Source organism: Barbus barbus (genome assembly GCF_936440315.1).
Source record: "Barbus barbus genome assembly, chromosome: 1".
In the NCBI taxonomy this organism is placed as follows: domain Eukaryota; kingdom Metazoa; phylum Chordata; class Actinopteri; order Cypriniformes; family Cyprinidae; genus Barbus; species Barbus barbus.
Genome location: NC_136729.1, coordinates 4,407,501 through 4,418,448, shown reverse-complemented (window position 1 = coordinate 4,418,448; position 10,948 = coordinate 4,407,501). Strand labels below are relative to the sequence as shown.

General features: G+C 38.7%; 1 protein-coding gene across 5 annotated transcripts in view; it reads right to left on the bottom strand.

The window, feature by feature from the left end:
- Positions 1–425: 425 nt before the first annotated feature.
- The window catches only part of LOC306869343 (TOX high mobility group box family member 4-like), a 14,573-nt gene continuing 4,050 nt past the window's right edge, over positions 426–10,948 (bottom strand). For 3 of the 5 annotated variants that reach the window (XM_079416064.1, XM_079416065.1, XM_079416063.1), the window contains exons 3-8: positions 10,832–10,948; positions 9,241–9,543; positions 6,020–6,100; positions 4,228–4,758; positions 1,813–1,967; positions 463–1,463 (exon numbers count right to left, since the gene is read on the bottom strand). The exon at positions 10,832–10,948 is cut by the window's right edge and continues 144 nt beyond it. In XM_079416064.1, the coding sequence (XP_079272190.1) occupies positions 1,406–1,463; positions 1,813–1,967; positions 4,228–4,758; positions 6,020–6,100; positions 9,241–9,543; positions 10,832–10,948 (1,245 nt within the window). In that variant the 3' untranslated portion in view covers positions 463–1,405. Of the gene's footprint in view, positions 1,464–1,812; positions 1,968–4,227; positions 4,759–6,019; positions 6,101–9,240; positions 9,544–10,831 lie in introns of all 5 variants that reach the window. The other 2 variants (XM_079416061.1, XM_079416062.1) reach the window with 2 other exon arrangements.

Sequence of the window (10,948 nt, the reverse complement as noted above, 5' to 3'; positions counted from 1 at the left end):
CATTTACAGAAAAACATAAATAATTCTGTGATTTTAGAGAAATGTATGCCCTATTGGGACAAAAATATATATATTTGTTTTTTAGCATTTTAATTAGATTAGTTAGATTGTTTTAACATATGAATAATAGTAATTATATTAATAATATACTAATTTAAATAATTTAAAATGCAGTAATTTATATTAAAAAATCTCAATCTCAAATACTAAACAATTTAGTAATTTCACCTAATAAAACGTACTCATAGATCATTCATTGTTTACTTTTTATCTAACATATATTACAAAATATAATACTGAATAATCGCATAGATAAGCGCATAAATGTGATCCTGAATAATATCTATATATGTTTTTTCCCCTTAAAATCATAGTAAGTGACAAAGGCTATAACTGAAGAATCTTCCCAATAATAAAGCAAATGTAATAAACGTCACGGTTTTATTTCTTTTTTTTTTATTTGATTGTATATTCAACTCAAACTCAACACAATAACAGAAGTCAAAGAAGAAAAATCATCATCTTCATGAGCAGTTAAACGTATATTGTCTGTTTCTGTACATTTCCCCAAAATAAAATCTCTTTGTTTTTAATCCACCGTAAGATCTGAGTGGAAAAGGTATTAAAACACTCCTTTACACAAACTGACCACAGTACAAAGGCCGCGGGTTCGATTCCCAAGGAATGCATGAATGGATAAAAACGTCTGCCAAACGCATTCATGTAAATTAAATATATTCTACAATTCTTAGCATAATAAAATCACAATAAATATGGCATCAAACAGAGCGGTTTTGCAAAATAAGCTTTGATTTTGTGGCCCTTAGATACCACAGTTCTATTGTAACAGTAACCATAGTTACCATGGAAATTTTTGCCCTTGTTCAAAATTAAATCAAGCAAGCGCCAAAATCAGGAATATTCACACAAGTGACGTCATGATTTTAAAACAGTCTGTGCATTATTAGCTTAAAAATCAGTTTAGTACTCAGTCTCACACACTCACAAACACTCTCACACACACACACACTCTCTCACACACACACCCTCTATGCAGGTACAAAAATAAAGCTGTGTTGTTGCATTGGGAAATATTTCAGATTGAAGCACAGGTTTCTGTACTCACATAACATGCGTTTCTGCTGTGAACAAACACACCTGGTAAAAATAACCTCCATCCGTTCATATAGTTACATTACTAAGATCTCTTTAAATATTCATTTTTTCAACCTAAACATTTATTTATTTTTAGAAATCCCAAGACTTCCGCTGCTTGTCTATGTCAGTCTGTGCATGTGAAGCAGCGTTTAACAGTTTCTTTCTGCTGTTCTTATTCACGCCGAGGGTTCAGTGTCCACACACACACACACACACGTCTGTCCGTCTCATCCGTGTTCTTGTGTTTCTATGTGACGGTGGTTGAGTTTTGTCCTCTGATGGCGCACCAGGCCATGAACACGTCCCTGCAGACATCAAACCAAACATCAGTAACAGCACAAATGAACACCGGTGCTCATACAAGACGATATGAATTAGTTTTCAAACATTGAAAAAGTGTCAAATTTGCACATGGAGCTGCATCGAGATCCCAAAATATCTGGAAATGAGCCATATTGGGCCTTAAAAATGAAGACATTAAAAAGACAAGTTTAAGAACTATAATCCAAAAGGATATTGAGATCTTAATTACTTCTTGAATTACAAGCGGACAAACTTTGGGGATAAAAAAAAGCTTTTTCCCAATTATTAAACTGTCAGTATTGGCATACAGAGCAACAGTTATCTGAAGTGTGAGTGTGTGTGTGTGTGTACCTGCAGTGAGTGGCCACACACTCGTTGCTGCAGTACTCTCGGTCCCAGTCTTTGCTCTCTATGGGTGGGTTGTTGCAGCCGGCGCGGACACACACACTGGGAGCATCTGCAGGAGGAGCGTCTGGAGCCGGAGACACAGTCACCTCCACCTCCATCTGATGACCCCACACACACACACACACACACACACACACACACACATTATAAAATAAAAGCTCATCTTATCTAGTAAAGGTTTGACTTTGATTATTCTTATTTTAAAGGGGTCATGAACTGAGAAATCAAAATTCCCTTGATCTTTTGACATTATATATATTAACTATTATAATAATAAATAAAAAAAATAAAAAAATTATATATATGCTACGTAACCCGGCTAACCTGCGCACTCTCTCTACATCCTCCACTGCACCTCTTTCTTTCTCTGTGGGTCTCTGGAATTGCCAGTCAGCTGTCAACAAAGCTGACTTCATTTCTGCTTTTTCCTTACAATCCACACTCAGCATCCTGGGCTTGACTGAGACCTGGATTCGTCCAGAAGACTCAGCAACCCCAGCTGCTCTCTCACAATTTCTCTTTCTCTCACAGCCCAAGGCAAGTTGGCCGGGGTGGAGGCACTGGTCTGCTCATTTCAAATAATTGGAAATACTCTACCCACTCTCCCCTAGGCAATCTCAACTCATTTGAATCTCATGCCATTACTGCAACAGCTCCTATAAAATTCCAGATTGTGGTGATCTACCGTCCCCCTGGACAAATTCTAGCTACCTTCCTAGATGAGCTGGATGGACTGCTGTCCTCTTTCATGGAGGATGGCACTCCACTCTTAGTCTTCGGCGATTTCAACATTCACCTAGACAGGCCAGCTCTCACGGTTTCTTTCACAGTACAACAAACTGGATGCTAAACAGTCAGGTTTCAGGAGTGGCCATTCAACAGAGACTGCGCTACTCTCAGTCACTGAAGCCCTGCGAATTGAAAAGGCCAATTCCAAATCATCAGTCCTCATTCTACTGGATCTCTCTGCTACTTTTGACACTGTCAATCATCAGATTCTCCTGTCTACCCTCTCATCACTGGGCATCACTGGGATTCCACTTCGCTGGTTTGAATCCTATCTCACCGGTAGATCTTTCAGGGTGGCCTGGGGAGGGGAGGTATCCAAATCAACTGGTCACTGGAGTTCCTCAGGGATCGGTTCTTGGACCCCTCCTCTTCTCCACATACACTACATCACTGGGTCCCATCATACATGCACATGGCTTCTCCTATCACTGCTACGCCGATGACACACAGCTCTATCTCTCTTTTCAACCAGATGACCCAACGGTAGCTGCACGGATCTCAGGCTGCCTGGCGGACATCTCGGCATGGATGAAAGAACATCACCTACAGCTCAACCTGGCAAAGACGGAACTTCTGGTCTTCCCTGCCACTCCAAATCTACGGCATGACTTCACGATTCAGTTCGGCTCATCAATGATTACCCCATCAACTTCGGTCAGAAATCTTGGTGTAATCTTTGATGACCAGCTGACCTTCAAAGAGCACATTGCAAAGACTGCTCGATCCTGCAGGTTTGCACTACACGACATCAGAAAGATCAGGCCCTTTCTGACAAAACATGCTGCAAAACTTCTTGTCCAGGCCCTTGTCGTTTCTAGACTGGACTACTGCAATGCTCTTCTGGCTGGTCTGCCATCAAACACAATCAAACCTCTACAAATTATTCAGAATGCAGCGGCACGACTGATCTTCAACGAGCCCAAAAGAGCGCATGTTACACCTCTCTTCATCTCCTTGCACTGGCTACCAGTGGCAGCTCGCATCCAGTTCAAGTCACTGATGCTTGCGTACAGAACTACCACAGGCTCTGCACCCTCCTACTTCCACTCACTATTACGAACCTACATCCCCTCCAGAAGTTTGAGATCTGCTAGTGAGCGACGCCTTGTGGTACCATCACAGAGAGGCTCAAAATCACTCTCCAGAACATTCTCGTTCACCATTCCTGGCTGGTGGAATGATCTTCAAGCAACAACTGAAAACTCATCTCTTTCGGCACTACTTGACTTCATCCTAAACTAAAAAAAAAAACACCTTAATCTTTCCCTCTATCTTTCTCTCCTTCTCTTGCTAGCTTGTACTTATTTGAACAATGACTGAGACTTGGTGTTACGAGCACTTCCTCTGTCTGATTGCCTCTTCAAGATGAATCGCTTCTTGTATTCCCCAATTGTAAGTCGGATAAAAGCGTCTGCAAAATTGCTAAATGTAAATATATATATTATATAAACTATATATTTATTTAAATTTTACATTTTCATTAATTTATTATTAGTTTGCATCAACAGTTTCTTCAGCAACAAAACAGAAAAACTGAATTTTCGTTCAGAACAAGATCTTCGCACTCACCCCTTCTTCAGCGACCTCCTCTGTTGCCATCGGCGACAGGTCCGTTACTATGGCAGCGGGGGGCAGCAGCTCGGCGGCTGGCGACTCGGCGGTGGTTACGATGATTGGCGCGCTCACGCCGCTCTGCACGAGCGGGACGATCTTGATCTGCAGCGGCGGAGGCGCCGTGGCGATGACGCGCGGTTTGGCCTGCAGAGGGGGCGGAGCCGGGGAATGCAGCATCTGCTGCAGGCGCGGGGGAGGGGGCGTGTTCTGCATCTGCTGGAGCGGCGGGGGTTGACGTGGCGACTGCAGCTGCTGCTTGGAGATGAGGATTTTGTTGATGGGGGGCGGGGCCTGTGGTTTGTGCGCGCCGGTGCGCGAGCGCGTGGTCACCTGCGGCAGGTCCAGGATGATGTTGGAGGTGCAGATGTTGGTGATGGTGTTGTTGTCGGGGGCGTGCACCGGGATGCGGGAGGAGCGCGGCGGCGTGACGGGCGGAGTCGGTTCCGGAGGAGACGCCGGAGCGTCCAACACTTCAATAGTCGGCTGCTGCAGAAAAACAACACCACATTAACAAGGCTTCTCTTTAACATACTCTAGAAATTAGGGCTGTCAAAAACGTTGCATTTGAATTTTAGGTGTGCGTCAGGCAGCTTATCAGTGATACACGAGTTGTGACGATGTAAGTGTCGTTTCATTTTAATGTTTTTCACAGCTAATCCATCTGAACCCACTGGATCATTCAAAATACTGCGGGAAAAGAGAACCGATGCGGAGAAGATTATGTTTACGTCAAAACTGAAACCAAGCCGTTCACAAAGAACACATATTTATCACATTTTCTAGAGGGACATCTATCAGCGTTGCACTCGCGTCTCGCACAAGAGAGCCGCATGTTTGGAAAGCATGTAAAATTAACGTAAGTTCAACTTAAAAAAACATCTGCATCCCACTGCATCTCATGTTTCTAAATAGACAAAGTACTCTTTGTAAATTGGTTTTCGGTCCTTTGTATTAAACTATACATACATTCATGATGCTATTGTGTTTCTAATTGTATAAGCTAATTAATTAATTAATTGTATATGGTTTATAAAGATTAATTTAAACATTATGCACTTTTTTCAAAGATAGTCTTGTAATTTCTTTTGCTTTGAAGAAACGTGCATTAGTAATATTTTGCTAGATGCGCCCTCTTGTGGCCTCAGGAGAGAAGCTAAACGCTTTTTTTCACCCTAACATAAATGATGCCTTTTAAATTAGAATATAATTCAAATATTGATGATATTTAAGAACCACATGTTCTCCTGGAGTCATCATCTATATTTACTACATTTACCTACATTTCACTGCTGGTTATACCCTGTGTATGTGACAAATAAATAAACCTTGAATCTGTAGAACTTAGTGGCACTGTTCTCAAACGATAGTCTGGAGCCCTGACAAGGTTGTGATAAATTTAGATAAAGCACAGAGTGAATGTGACAGGAATAAGACGCGGCATCAAACTGGATGTGGCACAGCTGGCATTCTCAGCGCTGCCAAAATAAAAGTTCCCAGACACATCAGCCAAACAAAAAAAAGGCCCATATATTGGCCAATAATTGTGATTTTATTCTTTAGCATCAGCCAATTTACGGGTCTGTGCTATACATCTTTTGCATCCAGAGGTAGTAAACGCTGAGCTGTGTTCAGATTTGACTAGTCGAGAAGGACGATAATACCAGCTCTAAATATGCTTTTAAATATTATTTGGTTAAGCAGTATTATGGGTAATATTATGGATTATTGCTGCCCGTCTGAAGCTCACCTGCGACAGCTGACTGGCTTTATAAGCTGTCAGGGCTTTCAGATACTCCTTCTTAGCAGCTTCTGTCTTCCTCTTGTACACCTGAGAGAGAAAAACATGTATATCAGTCGAATGCACTTAGTCAAAATCCTGTTGAGGTATTCAAATAAATGTAATAAGACCAACAAATCCAATAATGTTCAAGAGCATACAAGAAAAGACACAAGTTTTTATAAACTACTTTATTTTGTTTGCTTTTATTTTACAATGACTTATTTTAACTTTACATTTTTATTATTTATTTTTATAAAGTGCTTGATAATATTTATTTACAAATAATTATAAATTTAAATGTTAAGTTTTTGCAATTTACTTGTTTTTAGATCGTGTTTATTTTGATCGTTTTTATTTTACACATTTATAGTTTTATGATTGAATTATTTTCAGAAAACATTTATTTGGATCATTTTCAGGTTTTACATTATATTTTTATTTTAAGTTTATTAGCACAAAAAAAAGGTACTGTTCAGTTAATTTAACGAAAGGCCTTTGAGTCAGCATTAATGAATCATATCTAATGATTTATTATTTGTTTATTGCTATTGTCATAGGAAGATCAATGCATTTTAATAAAAAAAATTATTAACATTAGCAATGAAAAAACAAGAGTAACTGACAACAATACAACAAAAATTACACATGATTTTTCATTTCAATATTTGATTAAAATTATACTGCATAATACCTAATAACAATTCAATTAATTCTATGCCAATTAAGTAGTTTTACTTCATATTTAATGATTATTCTGAACATTTATTTGAATGTCATACTGCTGTATTGTTAAATAATAACAACATTTTATTTATCGAGAGCCTTTCTGACAGTAAGAGAGCTGATAATTCAAGCCATTTACTTCATTTTTCTGTTTGTCCTGCTGATTTTATTCATTCTTTTGCTTGTCATTTATAAACATACCATTTCTTGTCTTGAACTGCTTTAAAAAAAAATAATTGTGAGAAAAGAACAAGAACAAGAAAAACAATTTATAAAAAATTTGTATATGTAGTGATCTGATTTTAGACAAATGTTTTCGACACGAGGGAATAATTATTAAAAAATAATTACATTATCATTGTTTTGTTTTAAAACATACATTACACCATTAATGAAGTTAATTTTCCCATCTTTCCAATTCAACGTCCGACTAAATGATCGAAGATATTCACTGAATTACTACACACTCAATGGCTACACTGATTTAATTCTATTTAATTATTTTAATTCTCTAAAATACAGAAATGAGTTTGGTAACACAGGGTTCCTACCCATTTTCCATTTTAAAACTTTTCCAGACTCAAATTTCCAAACCTCTCAGTAGATTTTCAGACCATATTTAACGCAAATGGTTCAAAGAGCATTATTTTCAGCTTTATATTTGGTATACAGTACAGTCATCTATAAATATTCAAAGTGATTACATACAGAGTCCCTAAAATAAAAAAAACAATGTAAAAAAAAAACAACAGACTTTTACAAGCACAAAATAAACTTTAACCCTCGAGAAACTATTCACATGGGAAGTTGTTGCATGCTTATGCATTACATTATCTCCTTTGTGCATCACTATGAATAAAATGAGAGCATGGATGCACATCATTTAACAGATCTACTTGCTCAAAATTTGGCTTTTCTTATTGCATTACCTCTAATATCAAGGCACAATGTCCAATTTAACCCATCCTCTGTGGCGGCACAGAAAACCAAACAAAATTTGTCAAGTTCAAGGGTCTATAAAAAAAGAGTGGTACTGTAAAAAAAGTGTTTAAACTTTCTCTCTTTAACGCATACTCTGTGGAGGGCAAGAAAACACTGTGAAATGAGCTGATGGTGCAATATTTGGCTCAGTGTGCATCGTCCTATATGCTAAGCTTAATGGTTTTTCATGCACACAAAAGTCTTTATTTATTATTTTTGCAAAGGTCCTTGAGGCTATGTCATAAGATGCTAAGAATATTGTTAGAAGATAAATATATTTATATATAATGTAAAATATAATATAAATACATAAATGTATATACATGTAAATATTTGCAAAATATATACTGAGTGTGTATTTATATATACACATAAAATATACAGTACATATTATGTAATGGATGCGATTAATCGTGATTTGACCACTAATATACATTTATATTCATATAATTTATATTATATATACATAAATATATTTAATATATTGTGGCGGGAGGAGCCAACGACAGACACAGTGGGCGTGGCGTCAAGCCTCGGAGAGGTTTTTATTAAACAAAATATTAAAATAAAGTGTCCAAAGGGGGAAAAGTGTCCAAAATAAACAGGGATCTGGTGTCCTCGTTGTGCTACGGGGCTCGTGAAGGAGGGCAGTGTTCAGGAGGGAAGGGTCCAGGTAAGGGGCGGAGTCCGGCGGCCGCACGCGCTCCCGTCTGGAGGTCCCGGGGCGCGGGTGACGGCGGCTTCTGTGGCGGCTTCGTCCAACTCCTTGATCCCCGGGTGCGCGACGGGATTCCACGGCCCGGCGTCCTGGCCCGACGGCCGTATCGCGGGTGCGGTGTCGGCCGGACTGCGGGTCCGGCCGCTCGCGTCTCTGGCGGCGGCGGGTAGTTCCCTCTACGCTCCCTTTCCTGGACCCACGAGGACACCAGCGTGCATGCACGGGGAAGAGACCGGTCTCCCGAGGAGAGGCGCGCTCGGCGTTTAAACGGCGGCGGTGATGAGGCTCTATTCACGTCAGGTGCGCCTCATCACACGCCGCCAGCCCTGCGTGTTTCAGCGCCCCTCCTCTCTCACACACCCACTCCTGTCGGGAGCCTGGTGAAGGGCGGCGAATACGGGACGGGGTGGTGATGATGGACAGGGGGGAGGCAGCCGACTCGTCACAATATAAATGTGACATTTATCTTAAATATATACATGTATCTGTGTGTATTTATATACATAGTACACAAACAAAAAAAACTTTTATTTTGGATGCAATTTTTCATTTGACAGAACAAATTTTCATTAAATTCTTAATTTTGTATTATATATTAAATAAATAAAAAGTGGCAAAAGTTTGGAAACACATTTTTCCACACTTTTGCAGACCTGGAAAATACTCGAATCAAATTCCAGAGCCCTGATAAGATGAATTCTGGTGAATAATGAGAGTAAATCTGGTATGGACCGGCCTGAGGTGTTTGTGCAGCGCAGGTCTGTACCTGTTTCTGCTCTTCTCCCAGACTGTCCCACATGGAGGCCACGATCTTGGACACTTCTCCGAAGGTGGCGTTGGGGTTCTGGCCCTTGATGGCAGCCTGCGTGTCTCTGAAGAAGAGTGCGTATGCAGACACGGGCTTCTGCGGCTCGTTCGGGTCTTTCTTCTTCTTGCCCTTCTTCAAGCCGACTCCCTTCCGTCCTGGAGCAGCAGAGGATGCTGGGACGGCCGGCTGCTCCGACAGAGAGAGGGAGATAACAGCTGAAGACACGGACAGAGACACCGGAGAGTCCACCAGAACGCTCTTCTGACCGCAGAGAGAACACACACGGGACACAGATCAGGCCACACCTCACATACTAACAACAATCACCTTCTTTACTCTAAAGATACTTAAGAATAATAATTGTTCAAATTAAATTTATAAAAAAATATTCTTTTAAAACCACCACAATGTTTAAACAAATGATTAATCCAAATAAAAGTTTTTATTTACATCATATATGTAACACACGTGTGTGTGGTGTGTGTGAAAAACTTTAAGAAAAAAATGTTACGTTTATATATTAAATATAAATGGTATGAATATAAATATATACATGTAAATATTTTCAAAATATATACTGTGTGTGTTTATATATACACAGAACACACATATATTAAGCAAACAAAGAGTTATATTTTGGACACAATTAATCATTTGACAGCACTACTTAAAACAACTTAAATTACAATATACTGAAGAATATTTAAGAATTGCATTAATGAACAGTCTTACAAGCTTTTCTAAGAATTTATCGTAAGAAACGGATTTCTTAAAAAGCTTTTTGCCCCAAATAATATTTTTGCTTAACAGTTTTAAAGACAAAATTTAAATTTCTGAAAAGAATTTTCTTGAAAATCATCATAAACTTTTTCCAAAGAATGTTCTTATCTTAAGATTGTTGTAAAGATACTTAAAAAGATTGAGTAATGTGTATTATTCAAATTAAATAAGAAAATTATTAAAAAAAACTACAATTTTAAAAGAACTAAGATTTTCTCAAGAATTGCATTTATGAGAATGCATACAAATGTATTCTTACAAATGAATTTATCTTGAGAAACGTATTAAGACATTTCTTTAACAAATCTGATCTTTTTGCGTAACATTGTTCTGAAAACAAAATAATTAAAATGCTGCAAAAATTCTCATGAATCATAAACATTTTCCCAAAACCTTTTTCCTAAAATGTTCTTAAAATAACTAATAAAATACCCCCCCCCCCAAAAAAAACTTTACTTATTGCTGAAAATAATTCTTAAAAACCAACATTAAGTAAAAAACAAAAAAGCTACAATGTCCTGAAGAACATTTGAGAATTTCTTAAATTTTCAAGAATTGTACAAACTTCTAATAATTTATCGTAGAAATGTATTAAAAAGCATTTCACCCAAAAATAATTTCTTTAAAAAAAAAAAAATTTAACACTGTTCTAAAGGGAAAATAATTGGAATTCCTGAAATAAATTTTCGTAAAAATAATCATGAATAGCCTCGAGGGTTGGACAGCCACCAATACGTTTAATAAGCGAGCAATAAAAAGGCAGCCGCACCTGTCTGAAGTCGTCCACGTCGTCGTCCTGCAGCGAGTCGGACGGAGAGCCGGCGGAGGACAGCGGCTGCTCAGGTGACTGTGGGCGGGGCAGGATGGCGCCGCCGCCCAGACTGAG